The following is a 20,848-nucleotide window of genomic DNA, read 5'->3' as shown; positions in this document are numbered from 1 at the left end:
CCATTGTTTATTGAAGTCGTCAACTCGACGACAATGGAAAAGGCGATGATGCCTGTCGAGTTCATAACCAACAAGAAGTGGTGATAATGGAGGAAACCAACTTCTGGAAACTAAAGAAGAGAGAAGAGCAAGGCTACATCCTGAAAGCAGGGGGAATGCAAGTTACCATCCCATTTGAGGGAATAACTGCCTTCCCAAACTATGCAAGACCCAAGCAGAAAGAGCAAGACGATATTGAAGAGCTTACAGACGTGATGAACAGACTGAGAATTAAGAATAAAATCAAGAAGAAGAAAATCGTCCAGCTACAACAAAAACTCGAGGCTTCACAGAGGAAGATAGCGATCCTCAGATCGTACAATGTGGAGCTAGAAGCAGGAAGGAAGCTCTAGAACAAAAACCTTACTAAAATTTGAATCCATTAACCTAACCTATCTACATAACTTTTTCATTTGATGTTTTTTAAATGTTATAACTATAGTATTTATTCATTAAAGTGTTTAAGTTTTCACCATGGTAACTGTAAGAATCGAACAGCTTAATTTTCTAAAAAAAGGGGTGAGTTGTAGTATTGCGAAATACTACACACACAAAAGACCATTGTCATAATTGTTTATTTAACGACCCAATTCTAAATTGGAGCGTGCCATTTAAATTAAAGCCTCTTTTCACTAAATCAGATATTGACTGATTTACTCTTATTAGGACTATAAAATCTTGTTGTGAAAATCCACTCCTTTTTAAATACTTGTCCAATTTTTCTCATTTTTTCATGCTCAATATTTTAAAAGGGCGGCGATTATTAATACGTCCCTTTTAACTTAACTTGAAACAAACTGGATAAATATTTAGCAGTCTTGCCGGCTGCACTGAAATTCTCCTTGCTTTGATTAAGCAGAGGTGCACCTGCAATATGATGCATCAGAGAGAGTAATATGAATTTTTAATAAGACAAACGGAAGGCTGCGGTTTTTATCAAAGGGGACTAATAAGTTGACGATATTTGATTTGAAAAAATCAAATAAAAACTAGTTGAAAATTCCCTTATTAAAAAGGGAGAACAAAGGAGCAGGTGAAACCTGAATAATTAAAGATTGAATCAGCCGCCGGTTTATGCTTACGAGCAAAAGGACTGGCCTGAAATCTTCAGTGTTTCATTTTGCTCAGTCAGCAGCAAGTCAGTTCTCTTCAGTCAGATCTTTTCAAAATAAATAATTTTTCTTTTCTGCCCTAACACTAAAATTAATCTAGCCCTTTTCACTTATAAAAAGAGAATAAATTCTCATTTTAAGTTTGATTTGAAAAATTATAAATCGAGATACTCGAGATACGCACACCCGAGGAAGTCTGGACTACAAGTACCCAAAGGACTACTGCAAAGACGATTCAGACGACCCAACCAGAAGTGCTGACTTGGACAAAATCAAGGGCAACCATACATACAAATCAGCCACCGACCTTAGTAAGAAGATAAAATATTGATGAACAAAATAAGATTAGCTCAACCTCCCCTCTTAGGTATACTTCTTTAAGCTGTTCGATTCGCTTATATAATCTAATTACCCAGTGCTCTGTATCTAACCAACTAATTAATTCATACCTTTTCTAACTATTGTTTCTACTCTACTTTTTGTCAAGACAATTTGACGATTTAAGGTGAGACTTATAACTTAGGATAAAATTACTAAGCATTCAACCAGCAATGAGCGCTTAGTAAACCATCCTGAACTAATGGTCCTCGAGCTTAACGTTTTTGAAGCGAAAGGTTAAATATTTTGAATTTTAGTAAGAACTAACAAATTGGGATTATGAAGTTGCATTGCAAATATATAACGCCACGAATAGCACCTGAGCTACAAACCGCAAAATGAACTCAAACCTAACATTAGCTCCATGTATTAGGCATAGGCCACACTAAATAATTAAACAAATCATCGCTGAAATTATAATTAACGCTAATCAATGAATTTTACAAAAATTTTCATTTTGAATTTTGACAAAACTGAACATGGGAACTAAATTATTAATCAGATTTCTAAACAGATAAATGAAATTGACAACAAAGAATTGTTAAACTTTGACTGAAATTGAAACAAATAATCAAAACAATAAAATTATATTTGAACGGAGTTTCACTTGATTTTTAAATTGTTTGGTGAACACAAAAGCTTTTTTATCTACAAAAGTTGGTTTCCTTTTTCCTTAGTTTAAAAAATAGTGTTTTTCATCAATTTCGTTTGGGAACAGCTGAAGTCGGAACCGAGCTTTTGAAAGACACTTGTAGGATGCGATTGTTGTAAGGTGCTCCGTTCAGTGTGTTTATGGCATGCAGACTTTCGTCGTAATGAGCCATTGTGACAAAACCAAACCCTAAAACACATTAAAATTGAATAAAAATTTAGTACCTTGAATACATTTTATTACCAATTGCAAACATTTTATAACCAAACCATTTTAAAACCTTAAAAAATCGGAGAGTTAAAAACGGTAGAACGTTAAAACACTTAATGAATGAATTCTTTTTTAAAATTATGTTTCAAAAATCGTGAACTTTTTGTAATGCTATTTCCGGATGTTCTAATTTTGTTGCTTAAGTCAGAATGAAAAAGTAGCATTACCTTTACACTTTTTGTTTTCGTCATACACAAGTTTTACACTCTTCACTGCTCCAAGGGGTCCGAAAAGCTGCCAGATTTCTTTGTCCTCGCAATCACTGGCCAAGTTGTAGACAAACAAACAATAGCCGGGACCAGATGTGCCCAGACAGGAGGCAGCCCCGGTAGAGAATGGGTTAGAGGGGGTGCTCGGGTTCGAACCGGGTGCCGAGAAGGCGTTGAGAGCTGGGATGCCTGCGAGAGCCGAGGAGAGTTCGTTTCCAGTGCCGAGTGAGGGTGAGGTGCCGAGAGGGGAAAATCTGTAACGAGCAAAAGTTCAGAACTAAACTTATTTGCCGACTCTGAATGTTCCTTGTATCCACTCATAGGGACACTCATCTCAAGAATAGTTTTCATACAATTTTTCTTTTATAATTTAGTTGTTATTAAAAAAAGAATTATTTTGAACCTCTAGGTGTATGAAAACTATCTATCTATAATACATAAAACCCGCATCATCCTTAATATTTTGATCGCAGTTCGAATTCATACTTTTGGGGCAAAAAAATTGTTTGATTTATGGTTTAATTCATTTCAACATGACATGACCGAACAATTGGGTGCCTTTCATCATAGGGACGTAATTAAAAAATCTAATTGAATAAATCTGGGCGATTTGTCTCTGAATGCTCCCTTCGGAATTTGTTCATTTACTGTGCTCTAATTCGGGGCAACGTATGGCTCAGAGATCCCTAATAAAGGATTCAGAGCGCGTGTTGCATTATATCACAACATGCTCTGTGGTTATTTAGAGGGATGTGTATATTTGGGCAATTCCCAGGTGATTTTGCATTATGCAACCGACAAAAGCAATTTTGCTTTCTCGCGGCCCCCTTTTATTTTTCCGCCGGTGTGACTTTTAATGAATTTTTATATCAAAAACACGTGTCATTTTTGATCATCAAAAAACAGAAGCTCTTTGACCATTGATAAACTAAAATCTAGAGTAACATCATGATTTCAAACAATTTATATTTTTTTTCAGCTTTTAGGGGAGTTTGGCTGCTTTTAGGGGATAGGTTAATCTGTGGCCGTTGGCTGCTGTGCTGCTTGGCTAAAAAATTTCGCCTAAACCGCAAACTTTGAGAATTCAAGATTACTTTCAGTTTTCTGAATCAGCGATCATCATTGAACGAGTTCCACTTTCAAAGCAATAGTTGATCTTAAGCATTGAAAATCAGTCAGAGAATACAAACTTTTTTTTTCAGTAAAACTGTTTATCAGTAAGTTTATAATATAAAAAGGGATCAATAGCAAATTATTTATAGATATTGCAATGTATCACAGTCATAACTCTACAGGAAGTAAGTGCAAGGGAGTTGAACGAGATAATAAATCGCAACCAGCTCACACCTGCCATTGTTCGCATGTTAGAAACACTATGCTCAAAAAGTGTGAAATGAGCCACTTTTCATTTAGCGCCGAGGGTTCAGACCAGGTGAATCTATTTCCGGTCACCAAATAGGTTTTTTGGTATTCATCAGAGGATTTTGTATTTTTAAGCTAAGACTGCGCTATGGCCCAAACTGGGTGGTGTTTCTGCTTAAAGATCTTTTTGGTGCATAGTTGCGTTAATTTTTGGGTAAGACTCTAAATGAGCCGTGATAAAAAATGAAAGATTCAACAATGGCGTTTTAAAAAGCATGCACCATTTGCGCACTGAATTTTTTCATCCTACATCAAAATGACTGACGCTACATGAAGATTTTGTTCAACCTCGATCGGTTTTATTTAAAGGCGAGTTTACGACTAGCAGCTGATCATAAAATGCAAATGATGACACTTCAGGAGTACATAAAGATCAATGGTGTGTGTTTTACTGTCCCCCCGAATGAAAAGAAGCCTCTATTGTGACTTCAGCTGATTCCACTTTATTGTGTCATATTAACTAGCCTAGTAAAAGCAGATTAGCTTCCCTATCAACTGCACCGTATATTTAAGATCCCTCTTCACCCGATGTGTTAAGATACCGATTAGATACGCAATGGAAATTAGCAGATGTTCCTTTGTTCCTAAAGTACGCAAAAGGTGATTCTTTAAAGCAATCTGACAAAATATACAGAATCTCTTAGCTATAAAACAAACCGACGCTCTCTTTATGTTTTTTTTTGGTCGGATCATATTGCAAAGCTCCACCTACAATATGCAGATTATTGAATCTGTATAATTTATGTGGTTATTTACATCTTCTAGATCAAAGTATATAAGACCAGTAGCCCACTCGTTATGAAACTGAGGGGCAGTCTTTTATCAAAAGAAAATAATTAAAATGAATCAATGGGATATGCTACGCAGCATTTTGCAGAACTGTAACAAAAAAAAAACTGTTTTTTTTGTCCCAATATATTTAAATTACTGTGTTTTAAAATTAATCTTAAAATATTCCTACATGACAAAAGTAGCAGTAGTGTTTGAGGCACCTTCAACGCTGGGAGAGGGCGGGGGGTGTGCGCAGAGCGCGGATTGCATCAGGAGCAAAATGAAAAATCGATTTTTTCAGTTAAACATCGATAGAAACAACATCAGTTGGTGTTTGTTGCCGTCACTTTTAAGCCCCAATAGTTCAAGTAATCCGCTCCCCCCCCCCCCCAACAGCGTTGGATCTGCATCATACATCAACTACTACTACGGCACAGCAACACAGAATTTTTTAAGGAACAAAATTCTTTGCAGCAAAAAATCTACATTGACTTCGTGCTTTACACAAAAAAAAACAATTTTCACAAGCTCACAAGCTTCTCAAATAATAAGACAAATTTTACTTTTAGTTATCAAGCTGTGTTTTTAAACAATGTGGATGTTTTGATTTTTTTCTATGCTTAACCCAAATTTAATCAGCTTTGAAGTTTGTAAAAAAAAAGAGTTAACCTGAGAGATTTGATTGACGGGTGTAGCGATGGGCCGGCTGCTGTAGCGAATGCCAGTGGACTGGCCGCCAGTCGTCTCTGGCTCGCAGTTAGATACGCCTGCTGAAGAGCCTTCTGAGAGTGGTGACTGGGGGTGTTGGCGAACTTGACCGTCAATTTCTCGATTGTGCCTCCTGGTGAGCCGAGGGACCCGTTGCGGGGCACGAACTGGTAGCCGTCGAAGCGCTGAATAGCCCGCTCGGCGTCTCGTCTGTGGTCGAAGCGAATGAATCCTACGCCACGTGATTGACCTGGAAAACAAAAGCTCACATAATTCCAAACTAAAAATCTTCCAATTTTTTTTGAGAAATGTTTTTTTAATGTGCTATAGCTTCTAAATAATACGAATTGAAAAAAAACGCTCAATTCGCTTCTCTAAAAACAGTCTTTACCCATTTCACCCCCCCCCCCCCCGTCTATGGCACCTAATAACGAATTGCAACCCCTATGAAGAACTCATTCAACGATTAAGCATATGTGAATTTCTGTACCTAGTAACGAACTTCCCCATTTGCAAAAGGGGAAATAGTTAAAGAGATCCCTTTTTTCTGTTGGTACCTGTGGTGGGGTCTGTCAGGATGCGGGATGTGATGATGGTTCCCACTTCAGAGAACAGCTCCTCCAGCTCCCCAGCACTGGCCTCTTTTGGGATCCCACTGATGTACAGATTTGCATCCTTGATTGAGGGACTGCTCGGACGCGCAAACGAAACCTGAAACAAACTTCTGCAACTCGAAGTCGCTTTATGACCTGATTTCCATAAATGGCAAATTAGAATTATTCTTGTAGACTGTGTAGGTTTTTCCTGATTTAACAATATAACCATTTTAGAAGATGATAACCATCTTGCTTCAAATCTTAAATATACATCTGTAGAGTGAAAATTAAGCGATCTTTGTTAGATTCTTTAGAATCGCAAAAACCTCCAATATGATTCTGACCCATGAGTTTTTAAAAAAGCAATCAGTTCTTCGTGATTTATTTATCAAAGATTTTTTCCTCGTCCTCCTAGAACGACCACCAAATAAGTGAGTGCCTCGAACTGCAAACCTCGACAAGCAAATGTAATCTAAATTCGGTCGTTTAAGGAAATACTTGAAAACGGATCTGTAGATCCAATGGTGATTTTTCCGGGCAGTACTCAATTAGTTCAAATTCTTCTTAAATCCTGTAAACGGGAAATACGCGGTGAGGTCTTCAACTTCTCAATCGATAGGTAGGCGAATAGGTGAGCGAAAATTCTCAGCTCAGAAAAAAATAACTCGAAAAATTGTAGGTGTTAAAAATGGGACACAGCAGTGGTTCTTTGTAAAGAGATGAAAAAAGCCGCAACTTAGTCATCTCTCTTCGGATTAAGCATCTTAACTTAACTTAAATTAAATGTTTATATTAACTTAAATTATATTTTTCATATTTTGTCTGCCTGGAAATAATTTTTGATTTTTTTCCCTTAGTTACCTTGATCTTTTTGTTGCCGACTACGATGCCGTTGAGTCTGTCCACTGCAATCGATGCATCACGCGCATCTTTGAAGTTGATGAAGGCATAGCACAGACTCTGACCTGCCAACACAAAAAAAATCACACTGAGGTAACATGCATTCTTTAAAGCATAATAGCAAGGGTCAAACTTCCATAAACAGACGATGCTTATCAAATGGGGTAGATCTAAACGCATGTCAACCTTTTTTGAATTTTTGACTTTGAATTCAAGTTGGTGCAGACAAATTTTGCAGTCTCAAAGATTTGATACAAAAAAACCAGGAATGCTGTAAGAGTTATTCAACCCTTCAAGTAGGATTGCTCTAGGTTAACTAGAACAAAGTAAAAAGCTCTAAGACATAATCCTTGACAATAAAACGGAGAAAGCATTCTTCCATTATCGCGAACAAAAAAATCGTGCACATTTTTAATAAAGGACTTGAGTCAAACTTCAATCATAGATCTAGGAAAAGGGATTTTCATTTTGGTGGCTTTAACAGCTAGAAATAAGAAAAAACTTTTCTGTTTGCTCTGATTTTTTGCGCAGCTAATGGTCTGTTCAAACTTAAAGTTTCTAGTCGCAGTTTTTTCTCGATTATCAAACAATTCTTGGGCAAAAATCAGTTAGCACGGCTTTTCTGATAGCAACAGAACAGAATGCCTGTCAACAGATTATTTTTGAGCCTGTCTGCATTTTATATGGCCGTTTGATTCGAATTTTTATTGTTGGTTGTAAATCAACTATTGTTTTTAGTTTTCTTTTTCGCTTATTATTTTCAATTTTTTGTTCACTTGAGGATTTTTTTCGGCTTAAGTGGTTTTGACTGTTTTATATCTATTTAGTTGCTTCGTAATCTGTCGTTTGAACCATCAAAATTTTTAAATTGCTCCTGTGCTGACGAAATGGTAAGGGCGTAAAACTAAGGAAACTTTTTTTGGCTCAAAATGTTTTATAGCTCAATTTTTATTTTTTTTTCGGCTCAACAGTCGCCTACCGAAGTTTTGCTGCTCTGTGTCCTCTTAATGATTTTATTTGTAATGCTAAATTAACACTGGCAGTTGTGCGTGTCAATTTTTTCCCTTAAATTTACCCGAACTCTACTGAAAAAACCAGTTTTTTAAATGATTTTTTATTTTTTTTTCGACTCAGTTTTCGTCCTTTTTTGGGGTAACTGCCGTGCCATTTTTGTTGTATCGCAAGTGGTGCGAAGCGACGCTTTACCTCTGTGTAAATTCATGAAAATAATTAAGTTATGGTAACAAAACATTGTCAACGAAACTCTTTCTAAGCTAAATAGTGTTTTTTTGCAACTTTTCGTAAAGCAGCATCAATACATATTCACACAATAAAGGTGGATGATAAAACTAGAACTACATAAACGCAATAAAATTGCAAAATAAGGCTAAATATTTAGATAAGCAAAAATTGGAACGATATTTGATATAATTGACTTTCCCTAGTTTCATACAAATGTTTTCAAACTGATCACTGAAGTTGAATTTTCTGTCCAAGGTTGAACCTTTTTATTATTTGACCACCCACTCTGATTTCACTTGAAGTTTTTTTGAAGTTTACTTTTTGAGAGCGCATTTTTCTAATTTATTCAGAACACACTTTCTGTTATCATGGAACAGTTATAAGACAATGCAATCCTTAAAGCATTAAAAAAATTTAGTATCCTCTGGAAAAAATTGTGATTTAGTATTTTCGAGAAAAGGAGGCAGATTGTTAATATTCAAACAAACGATGAGTCCAGATTGTGTGAGCATTGCGGCAACTTCCAACAAACCAGATTATTAACTGTTTTTTTAACTATCTTTTAGCAAAATATTTGTGAAATATTTTTTACGCTACTCCAAAACCTAGTACTTTTCAAGGTTGATCAAGTTGATTTTCTAAGCTCTGCCAAAGCCTTAGGAAGACCTTATTTTGAAAAATCAAGTTTCCGACAGGCAATTTTTTTATGAGCTGCCGTGCCACACAGAACACAGGAAGAGAACGGAGAACGTCGTTTTTGGAAATCGTCGTTTAATCTTTTTGAATGCTTTCGGGCCTCAAATTCGATCAACTTCAGAATTCATTAAACCAAAACTTAACGTTTTCTTTTAATAGTTGCTTCTTCCCCTAGGCTCTACTATTTCTGTTCCCTCTGCAAGATAGAAAAAAGACTTCAACTTGTGTATTGAAAAAATAAACAAAAACCAGTCCAGCTGCGAGCTTGTTCACTATTTTCCACGTTTCCGCGTGAAATTTACACCCCGGTAAAAGTTTCACACGCCGTTTTACTGGCATATTGTATACCACTGTGTGTCAGAGTTGTTTATGGCCCACAGGCATCCAAAAGCATAGGGGTTAACTTGCATAAGTTAGTTTACGTTTCAAAATAACCCCCTAAGCTGTTTTTTATCAGCCTAATATACGTGGTCCGAACACCTACTAAATAGAATAAATATCGGGTTTTTAACTTTAATTTTGTTGTATTAATGTGGTTTATATTAGTTTGGTTTGATATTCTTGCATGTTGTTTTAGAATAAATGATAGTTTCAGCTTCAAATAAATTCTAAATTTGGCGTCATACTGTCAAGGGAAAAATTTTTCCAACTCAATCGAGGAAAACAATAATGAAGCTGAAAAACACTTTTTATTCCCAGAAAAATAATCAGTCTTACTAAAAATAAGAGTAATTTTTAAAATTTGTTTCTTGGTATGAAATTGAACACAATGAAGTTTTGATTCTTTTTCTTGGCCAAATGGCTTTCAATTAAGCGAGGGCAAATTGAAACAAACCGGACTGGATTGTAATTTTTCTTCGACGGGGGGATTTAGGTGCCCGAGCCACCATGCACGTGAATAGCCAAATGTTCACCAATTTGGGTCCCTAGGGAGCATTTGTGACGTTCAGCTAGGGCAATCAAGGTCCGGGGCGAAAATTGATTTTATGCTAATTTCACTCTACCTCCTAATTGTTTTCTGTCTTTGCATTGCCCCACAAAGGAAGCCACAATAGAATGATGTGAATAAGAAAGTATAGCGCCGCTTTATAGCCCGGTCCTGACGAATCTCCGCAACCCCTTTTGAAATGAGTGTTGCGCAACTCAATGTTATCTTTAGAACTGCAATATTGTAGATAAACTGAAAAGGCCAATAATGTCCTTGAATTAGTCATTAAAGAAAAACGTTACTGCAAAAAAAAATAACCAAAAACAACTCACAAGTTAAAATTTCCAGAAAAAATAGTGTTATCTTCACTGCAATAAAAAATTTGCCGAAAAGCTGGTTGATCTTCAAGAAGAGACATTTTTTCCAAAATACTGAGAAAGCAAAAAACTAGGCATGTAAATTCATCTATTAACGTCAAATAAGTTGGACAGTTTGATTGTCGTGATTAACTTTTTTCTTCACACCTGCTTTTCGATTGATTTTTGATCTGTTTTCCTTGTTCTCTATTTCAGGAAAAAGAGTAATGAACCTTGACTTCACGCCTAATTAGGTTCGGGCAACCATGGGTGGGTTTAGACAACATCGGGTACGCTAATCACTCTTCATTTTCACCACTTGATTAATGAACACAGCTTTTAAAAATGCGACGAAAAAAGTGACATCGATAAATTTCCGTTTCTAAAGTGAAAAATCAGAACCATGTTGGGATATCTTTGCAATCAAAATTACTTAAGAGACGCATTGAATTACTTTTTCCAAAGGGCGCAAATTACCTTCAGCCACGAGTAGTCAGATGTCAGAAATTATTGACTGATTTCTTTTTTTCAACTTTTTCAAACCCGCCGTAATCATAGCCAAATAAGCTCATGCGTTAAGAGAGCCATTTGTTCCACATAGAAACTGTGCTTATATTTGTTAAATATTAAAAAGTCAGCACTTTTTTAAATAGCTTCAAATTACAATTTTAAAACAAAAATAAGAACAAAAAATGTTTTTTTTTCTTCAACTTTTGCAGATAAAATGGAAAAATCTATGCATTGGTTTACAAGAGGTGTTAATGAATATGGTAATTAGTATGGACGGTAAAATCGATACTAGACTTCAGAGGTGACTTGGGGTTGACAGCCACCTGAGAAGTAGCTTTCAGGTTGCAATTAAATTAGCACGCTAGGTGCGTCGCCAAAAGAGAGCTCATTAAAAATCAAAACGTGCATTACATCACTAAACTGAAATAGTGAAATGAACAAGATAAGCTGAAATAACAAATGTGAATTTTGAAGGCGCCTTGACGCCTAATTAATATCAGAAAAGGCTACATCTACATCCGTAGGAATCGAATGCTCCGAGCTGACTCTGAAATTATTTCGTAAAATTCCATGTTAACTGGTATTAGCAAGCAAAAGTATTTTCATTTTGATCAATTTACAAAAACAGTAATGCAAAAAAAATGTTTTCTGTGATTTTTTATCACGCTTCTGCGGATTCATTAATTACGGAGTGTTCAATGAAGAAATTTTTACGTTTTTTTTAGAATTTTTCTAGCAACAATATGAATCACTCCGACGAGAATAAATGCGTAAAACTTTTATTCTCTAAATTAGTCTACAACAAACCAAAAACACAAAGATATGTACTGATGATGAGTTTTATAACTCAAAATCCGTTGGCATTTTACATCTTTTTGTTTTTTATGACAAAAACACAAAAAGTACTTTTTTTTGCAACTCACTTCGTCACTGAAAAGGCATCAATCTGATATATCACATGACCTTATGTGATCTGCATTTGAAGTTCGTGGGTTACGTGCAGAGCAATCGTATTCACAGTATAATTTCTCTACTACTTCAAATAGTCGGAACTAAAACTGAAAAAAGTGGAGCTTTATTATCATTCGATTAAAAGTGGAAGTTTTGGATTAGTATTTAAAGTTTACATGTATCCAGAAGCGCTACATGAATATTAAAAAGTCTCCCTGCCGACCCAAAAAGTCTCCCTTTGTACTTTTTTGAGATAACCATTTTTGACTGACGATCCCTAAAATTTCTTTGAAGGCGCCTTCTCTAATATTTACTAACATTAAAGGGGAACGCGCGCCGAAAAAAAGCAATTTCTTGGTAAAAAGGCCTGTTTTTCGGCCTTTTTGGCCTGTTTTTTCAAAAAATATTAGGTTCTTCTGAGTGCTTTGGGAGAACTCGGAATATCAATTTGGTCGACCTAAGAAAAGGTCGACAAAATTGGCGACAAAAGTTTTTAAAACGTTACAACTACATAAACAACTAAACGCTGAAATACAATCTCGAGTCCAGTGGTTTATCCAATTTTGAGTCACAATGAGTTACTAAATGGATCATCTCTGCTTTTCTCAAGGAACAGACAGATGGAGAGCAGACAAATAGAGAATGCCTTTGCATTTAAAATAAGCGTTCTATCTGAATGTTTTTTTTATATTGCCTGCCATTTTACAAACTCCGATTTATTTTGTTTCGTTTTTTTCCTTTTGATTCGACCTAAAAAGTTTTGATTGATAATATATGGGCTCAGAGGCTGTTTTTAGTCGTTTGAGGAGCAAAAAAATACATTAATAAAAGTTTCGTGGTCGTACTTGAAAACTTGCTTTTTCGGCACATCGTGTTTCTGCTCGCAAAAAGTCGGCTGAGTTTCGTTGCCTTTTCACTATTCAGTTGTGTTACTTGTTGGCATGATTTTACGTTAAAAAAATTTTGTTCAATACAAAATCAAGACAAATTTTGAAAAAAAAAAAATTGGTATATCAGTTTTTTAGATATTTTCCGGTACGGCTTTTGTTTCTTTTTTTGTCGGTTATTTTCTCTTGCTATGTATGAATTTTATTGCATGTTGCGAGACATTTTGCTTCGCCGCTTTGAAAAAGTTTAGAAAAATTCATACATAACAGAGGCAAAGCAGTGCTTCCCACCAGAGGCGAAGCAGTGCTTCCCACCAGTTGCGATAGAAAAATGAATGAATCTCATGACTTGCAGATGAACCAACAAATTGAACACAAAAACTTAAAAAATTTTCTAGTTCATCTGCAAGTCATGAGATTCATTCATTTTTCTATCGGAACTGGTGGGAAGCACTGCTCCGCCTCTGTGTTAAACTTTAGTTGAAGCCCAGTTACGAGATGCGATCAGTAAATTGATTTATCAGTAATTCACGAGATCAGAAAATTGAATTAGATGATAATTTTTCAAAACTGTCTTCAAATATTTACAGAATTGATTTTTGATTTTTTAAAAGCTAAAATGAAGAAGATAAAATTTTTGTTACAAATATGAGACTTCAGACTTGTGACTATGTAATTTAATTGTGCAATAATCGTGTAATTTTAGTTTTTTGATCTGATCCGCCTATTTGATATTTGTTGATACACCGATTTACTGAAACTATCACCCCAGATGAATTTTGAAAAGTGAAGACAAATCAAATTTTAGTACTATCAATTTTTGAAATCAATTAAACTCTTTGCTTGTATCTACGCTCTATAACCGCATTTTTTGGTGAAAGATTTTTCCATAGATTCAAATTTTTGTTTATATGCAAAAAAAATGTTTCACAAGCGTAAAATTTACCCATTTTCGCATACCTGGCAATATCTCGCTCACAACTATTTTACGTTCTGTTAACAGAAGAAAGCTCAAATTTTCCGCTACTTAGAGATTTTGTATGCTCTGATTGGCCTACAAGCTTTTTAGAGTAGTTTTGGTGCTGGCTGTTTTTGTTACGATCATGTGAAAAAATGGGGAGGAACTTTGCATTCGGATGTGTCTTAGTTTTTTCTTCATTTTTTGTTTTCCACGCAAAATCAGCTACCACAAGTATTAATCGAAGTGAGTTGAGTGATTTATCATATTAAAGTTTTTTCAGTCGTGATTCTAACGATATTCCAAAAAATCTTACCGCAGAAAATCAATTTGATTTTTATTTGATTTTGCGTCTAAATTCGAGCAAGTAAAGCGAGCAAGCAGGCTTACGAAGTTTCATTTTTTTCAATTTTAAAAGCTTAAAATAGCTTTATTTATGCCGTAAAAATTTAATTTCACCCAAGTAAAATAAGTTTTTGTTAGTACTTTAGCGATTTTTGAATTAAAAACTTCAAGAACAAAAAACAAAAAAATTGCAAAAAATTGAAACGATATTTGAATTTTTTTTTAATTTTTGTATTCATTTTCTACAAGTAATTGTTTTCAGGTTGCTTATTTTACTACGCATGTTGAATGTTCCTATATTCTAAGTTTTTGTTCTGATCCTCTTATCACACCACGCAGGAAAAACGACAGTAACTGGAATTTTTGTATATTTTAGGAATATCGTCTACTTGCACATTCGGTGCTACTTGCACAGTAACCGGCTATGCTTGTTTTAATTATGCAATTAGTTATACAATTCTAGCACCAATGTTGTTAAATTACTGATAATCTAAACTAATGTTGCCCATTCAAAGCTATTTTTGAATTAAAGCAATCATTTTTTTTGAAATAAAAAATGATTTAAAGCAATCATTTCTTTCTAAATCATATTCGAGTAATAGATCACCAGTGTTGCTGCTAAAGTGTTGAGCAAAAAAGTCGGAAAATGAGTTAACAAAAATTTAGAAACAATTTGATAAATTCTGGTCAGAAAATATTGTATATTTTTCTCGGTCATCGGAAAACATTGACAAGCAAAACTGAGACAAATCGCTAGGATGATCAGAGGCGGATTTAGGGGGGGGGGGGGGGGGTGGATCCTATCAGGGATTTGACAAAATTTTCGAATCTTTTTTAAATCCGCCCCCCGCCCTCGAGAAAACTCTAAATCCACCGCTGATGGTGGTTAACCAACTTTGTCGAATGCAAAAAAAATCTTCGGTAATTGTTTCTTTTTTTTTTCTCTCCGAAAATCGTTAATTAAACTTTTTAAATAAATTTTTTAAACTGATTTTCTTCAGCAGTTAAAGAGAGCAAACAGAATTTTGATTTAACAATTAAATCTATATTTTGAAATGAATTTGACTTAGAGCGGAAACAAGTTTTTCTTCGACAATGACAACTTTTCTTGAGCTATTTAAGACCAAAAAAACTTGGTGATCGAATTAGATTTTGGAGTGATCGAACTAGATTTTGTTACGATAACTGAAGACGATTTCTTTGGAATGTTCAATTGATTCTCTTGTTGTTCCTACTTTTGTAGAAATTGACAAAGTAACTTGTGCTTGGTGTGCTTTTTCTTTATTTTCAGACTAATTTCCACTTTTTAACTAGCCATTTTGAACAGAGTTTTTTATATCATCAGAAAACCAGTAATGTCCCAGTCTCAAATGTAAAAAAAATATACTCTCCTGTGATGATTTTCTAAAGCAATTTGGTTTGAACGTTGCCATTTAGTATAGTTACCGCGCGAGTTATTTCGTGATTTTGCAAAAGGTTTTAAAAAGAAAAAAATAATAAAATAATTCGAAAGAACTCAGAAATTATTTCAATTTTTTAAATAGTTTATCAACTTTAAAAAAAATTTCCAAAAACTATTTCAAAAACCTTGGAGGGCAGTCCGAATTTTTAAAACTTTGACTTGATACGAGCGGTCTTTTTGGTTTCAATTAGAATAAATTACCAAAATTTTTAATCTGACGCGTTACTACAAATAATGATCTTAGAAATTTGAAAACAATTTTTGCAACGGAACGTTTTAATCATTTTGTCATCTCTGTGAGATAATGGCTAAGTCGCCTCAATTGCGTCTCTTGGGAGAAAGAGTTTCTTATCTGTGTGTAATTAAAAAAATTTGCCATGTTGTAGAATGTGTTTCGATGCTAGTTTAACACCTGCAGTTGCCATAATTGTCAGCGTTTTCCTCAAAATGAACATTCCAACTCAAGTCTAGTGTATACAAATTTTGGAAGATCTTGTTTTTCGAACTTTCTTAAAACAATTTTTAGCACCTAGCGCAATGAAGCTCTGATTTGCCTCTGTGTTTATATCTTCGAGTTCATACAATTTGAAATCTGTCTTTTTTGTCGATGCAAATGTATTTTTCTTCTACTAAATTCTTTCAAATTTAAGCATATCTGACTCCCATGCGCCAATTTGACTTGAAATTTTTTTCCTTGATTTTATCATTAGCGCATGTGAAACAAGCGTTTTTTTTGCTGCTCAGAAAAATGCTTCAACCGGCATCTGTTCAAAAAAAATGTTGCAAAAAAATTACGCGTAAATTTAAATCGAGGAAACAGTCGAACTTACTGTTAAAAAACATGAAATTTTATATTTAATTCAAGTAACAAACCTGTAATTTTGTCCCTTACGAGCTTGCAACTCTCGACCTCTCCGATAGCAGAGAAAAGGACCCTCACTTCTTCCTGCTTCATTGAGGGGGGCAGGTAGTTTGTGATCAGATTGGTGCTGCTCTCGTTGGGCAGGGGCTGGGGCAACACTCCTCCATTGCTCAAATCCATGCAGCTCCCATTTCCCCCCGACCCGTTCGACAGACCTGAAAATATACACAAACATTACGAGAAAACGCTTAGATGCTTTAATTTGGTGTTGATTTGCCACGTCGTTAGTTGAGTTATCGCATTGCATTGTGAATTTCATCATTTCATCAAAAATAATCAAAATGAGGGCGCAAAAAAGGTTAAATGAAACATTCTACTCATTTTGGTATATCACGTTAATTATTATTTTTCTTAAATTAAAAAAAAAATCGATAACGAGTGGTATATTTAAACCTTGAAAAAAAATATATTTTAATACAAGGAATTCGTACTTCAGAATATTTCGAAAAATATTAGGATTTTCAGAGCGATTTCAAAAAGTTATTTTTAATTTTGAGAAAGTTTGTATCATTTCTTGCTTTGTAGTAACCATAGCAACCTGATGAGTCGTGATTGTGGTTGAGAGCAGATGAGAGGTCGAGTGAGCTGCCATTCAGATTGTGGTGGAGATTGGGGGGAGAGGAGAAGTGGAAATCTGAAGTGGAGTTGCTGCTCTCCTTGGACCCTAACCCCATCGAGTAGAGACTGAGGTGGTGGTGGTTGTTGTTCATGCCTAGAAGGGGGTTGCTGCAGTTGTTGCTGATAGGGTCAACAGACATTGTGTTGGCGAAAGAGCAGCTGTTCAGCGAGAGACCTGGAAACAGGCAAAAAATATTCAGTCTGTAATTCACCGAACAAATATACTACAAAAAAAAAAAAACATTCAAATCATCAGATTCAAATCATCTAAGAATTTCTCGAAGGGGGCGGATTTTCAAAAAAAAAATTGAAAATTTTTTCGACCTTTTTTTAGGTCGGTCAAATTGATTTTCTGAGCTTTCTCAAACCACTCAAACCACTATAAATGTTTGAAAAAAGGCCAAAAAAGGCGTTTTTAGGCACTTTTTGGAAAATTTCGACCAAAAAATCGCGTTTTTCGGCGCGCGCTCCCCCCTCAAAATTGATGTAGATTGGCACCAAAGGCGCCTTAAGAAAAATTTTAAGGTCAGTAAGCCAAAAATGGATATCTCAAAATAGTACAAAGTGGTACCCTTTGGGTCGGCAGGTGGTCGAATCCCTGAGGGGGGAAGAGAAAACGTCCGCCGCACCCACCCCCCCCCCCCCCCACCCCCCCCGCCCCCTAAACCCTCTTCTGATTTTTATCATTAAAATCTGAAGTTAGATTAATTTCATCGAAATTCGAAAGAATTCCCAATGTGAAAGATCTTTGCATAATTTAAGAAGAAGTTAGCATGCTGGCTGAATTTGATTTTCCGCGAGGCTTTTTGTTTTCAAAATTCTTAGCTCAGAGTTATTTGTACAGCAGTCGATTTTAAGCATTTAGATTCACCTAAATTCTGGTTCAAATCCGGCTTGTTTGGAGTCATCACTCTCGGTCCCAGTCCCGAGCCGAAGTTGGACAGGGCTCCTGCGAAGTCCGAACCCAGTGGACTAGTCTTCGTGCCTCCATTCGGCATCTTGAGGGCTTCTGAGAGGGAGAAACTGTTTCCGCCAGAGGTCCCCCAGTCGATCCCCCCAGAGCGGGGGAGGGGGCAGAGGGGTTCGGGTTGTCGAGGAGTCCCGACATGAGAAAGAGGTTGGCAGTGTTGAGAGACGCCAGGTAGATGTTGGGATCCGTCTGCAATTCATTTTTAAATTTATAATTTACTAACTGTCTATTTCATTAAAAAAATAAGGTTTTTTAGAGTAAAAAATAGTCTCTCCACTTTATTTAGAATGTTTTCCCTCCACTTAATATGACTACCTTAATTTAATGTGAATAACTTTTGAAACTTATTATAACTTATTATAGATTTAGATGCTCTAATTTTACACACTCCTGTAAAACTGTTTTTGTTTTTTTATTGATGGATTGAGCTAAGAAAAAACAAGCTATCCAGTATTTTCGCAATTTTCATATCCTTTTTTGTCTTCACTTTTTAAGTTTTTTTTTTTCATTATGAACTTCAGGCATAGTTCATGATTATGATGTTTTAAAGAGGCGTAGATAATTTCAATTTATTTGAAACGAAGACACTTTTTTAGTTTTCAGTGACATGCATTATCAATTATTTTTTGTCAACTAAAAACAATTTAATTGACACATGTTTGGAGAAGAGGTTTATTAAATTTGCTATCGAATTGTTTGCTCATAAAAATCTAAAATTTATTGTTTTTAATAGGCAGAAGCGCTGTTTTTATTAAAGATCGATTCCGTGAGGAAAGAAAACGGAAACATGCAAAATTCCACAGAATTCATAAAAGTTTTAAATTTCACTTACCATTTTAATGTTTATTGAAACTGAATTTTTAACTAAGGAAATAATAACTAAATGAAAATTGCGGAAATTTATAAATGTCGAAAATTAAATTAAAATAATACTGAAATTTCCAAATTAAACAAGACAGTTTGTTAAAGAAAAGCCAGCAGTAACTGAGGATTTATAAGTGAACATAAGTGGCAAATAACAGAAAATAAACAAAATAATCGAAGTAAATAAACCTAACTAAATATATGGTTAAGTTTTAAAATTCAATCTTTAAGTTTTTTACTGAAACTTTCTAAGTGCATTTATTTGCACAGTTCATTTATAAAATGAGGAGTGAATTTCTTTGAATGAGTATGCTAATTAGTATCTGTTTAGGATAATTCAAGATAATTATCAGTTCCTTTAATCAATGGGTATGATTCAAATCTTGGGGGTTGGGAACTGTGCGCCTTCTTCAGGGAGGAAAGTCGGTCAACTGAAAAGTGTTGGTTCAGAGGTTGAACAAAAGAACCTCTCAAGTAAAAACTGTTGAACAAGACTGAAAAGTGGTCGGATTAAGATTTCACAATTTGAGCAGAGAAGAAAAGTTGCCTGAGCGATAGGGGATAAAAGCCCCCGATGAACAAAAATACGGAAAAGTGATGAATATTCGCGCAGGTATTCGAAGATAAATTTCGCAATTAAGTTGGGAAGACGTTCCTTTCAGGCGGAGGAAAAAGTTGGATCTAGTTTGCTGTGAACAAATATTGCACCGGAATAAAGTAAGGCGCCTTTCGGGCTTTGTGAGATTTAACTTTTTAACTTCGGAAATGAAAAAATCAACAAGATGAATGAATATCTTGTTAACTATTGTGGAAACTAAATGTCCTTTATTCAACTAAAGTCTGTTATCAATATTTTAGCGATGGTAAGTTATTATATTAATGATTATAGGATTTATAAATTTGTAATAACTCGGAGTTGTTATTTCGCTTGCGGCTAACTTGTGCGGTTTCAAAGTTCAACAAGCTAGCAATCAACTGATTAAATTGAATGACAACAAAAACTCAAATTTTCAAAATAAAAATGACACAAATGTTAAAAAGATGAGGTTGAAAAAATACATGAAACTTCCAAAAATTTGGAATTTTAAAGGAAAAGCTGATTTGCCTTGTATGTTTTCAGGGTAAAGAGATGACTTATATTGAGACACCTTTTTTAAAAAGGAGCAATAAAGCAGCCAAAATATCAGCAGAAAGTGACAATATATTCAATTGGTACTATGCTGCTTTAGTAAGTGACGCGGCGTGCCAGCAGAAGTGGCGAGCAAAGGTAAGTGTGATCTACTATATAGTCTAGGTTCTATCCTGGCGATGGCAGTGATCCTCTCAGCTAGCCTGCTCGGGCTTCCGTAATCTCAGTTGTCTCAAAGGTGTTCTCTATATATGGTCTAAAGAGATATCTCTGTATATACCTATATACTCAGAGTCACACAGGTATATGTTTTGGATTGAGCTTCAGTTCAAAAAAGCGGCGAAAAAAGAATGGCAAAGAAATTAGCAGCCAAAAAAGAGAAATTCCTCAACTGCCGGTCGGGGAGAGAGAGAGAGCAGAACTGGGAATGAAAGAATATGAAAGAAAGAAAAAGCAAAAGAGAGAGAGAGAGGGATTTAATGTAACTAAAATTCAGTCAGCGTCTGCTGGAATGAAACTGCTGGAAGAGCCGAAATTTAGACACCAACAACTGGAGAAAAGACTCAATACTATTCTATTCACAAATAGGAAAATTGAGCCAGTTATATGTTAGTTGAGCACTGTTTCAAGTGGCCCTCAGCATCCACTGCTCTGTCGAATCCAACCAATCAGAGAGCAGTATTTCCCAGAAAGTGGGTCCATTTAGCATAAATCCTGATTAATGCCGGTACACTACAGTCGGCGGCTTCATCATTTTGACGGAGTAGGGATCCTCAGTTTTTCTTGAAGTACTATAGTAGCAAAGGAATTATTTATTATTAATGATGTTATTTACTTCAAGTCTTGCTTTTTTCTGATGACTGTATTTATTTTCGGCCATATGGTCTGGTAATCTCTACTGGAAAGATAAACCGTAAACTTCAGAATAATTCCGCGGAATTCCTTTTTTTGCT

The 20,848-nt window shown here is 35.3% G+C and overlaps 1 protein-coding gene across 1 annotated transcript; it reads right to left on the bottom strand.

Moving 5' to 3' along the window:
• Positions 1 to 1,761: 1,761 nt before the first annotated feature.
• LOC134842995 (ELAV-like protein 3) lies at positions 1,762 to 20,450 on the bottom strand. Its single transcript, XM_063859576.1, has 9 exons — positions 18,735 to 20,450; positions 17,804 to 18,091; positions 16,853 to 17,107; positions 16,266 to 16,469; positions 7,019 to 7,122; positions 6,119 to 6,272; positions 5,523 to 5,811; positions 2,619 to 2,914; positions 1,762 to 2,370 (listed from the first exon to the last, which is right to left on the bottom strand). The coding sequence occupies exons 2-9, from the start codon at positions 17,928 to 17,930 to the stop codon at positions 2,228 to 2,230; spliced, it is 1,572 nt and encodes a 523-aa protein (XP_063715646.1). The 5' UTR covers positions 17,931 to 18,091; positions 18,735 to 20,450; the 3' UTR covers positions 1,762 to 2,227.
• Positions 20,451 to 20,848: the final 398 nt, after the last annotated feature.

The sequence above is a fragment of the Symsagittifera roscoffensis genome, chromosome 3 (assembly GCF_963678635.1).
Source record: "Symsagittifera roscoffensis chromosome 3, txSymRosc1.1, whole genome shotgun sequence".
Taxonomy (NCBI): domain Eukaryota; kingdom Metazoa; phylum Xenacoelomorpha; order Acoela; family Convolutidae; genus Symsagittifera; species Symsagittifera roscoffensis.
Note: the sequence above shows the minus strand (reverse complement) of the source record. Positions and strands in the feature narration are given on the sequence as shown.

Coding starts and splice junctions, on each gene's coding strand:
- LOC134842995 (XM_063859576.1), bottom strand. CDS start 17,930: ATGCCGAATGGAGGCACGAAGACTAGTCCACTGGGTTCGGACTTCGCA. Junction 17,108..17,803: donor GGATTTGAACCAGAATTTAG/GTGAATCTAAAT, acceptor GCCTGTTTCCAG/GTCTCTCGCTGAACAGCTGC. Junction 2,915..5,522: donor CCGTCAATCAAATCTCTCAG/GTTAACTCTTTT, acceptor TGCTCGTTACAG/ATTTTCCCCTCTCGGCACCT.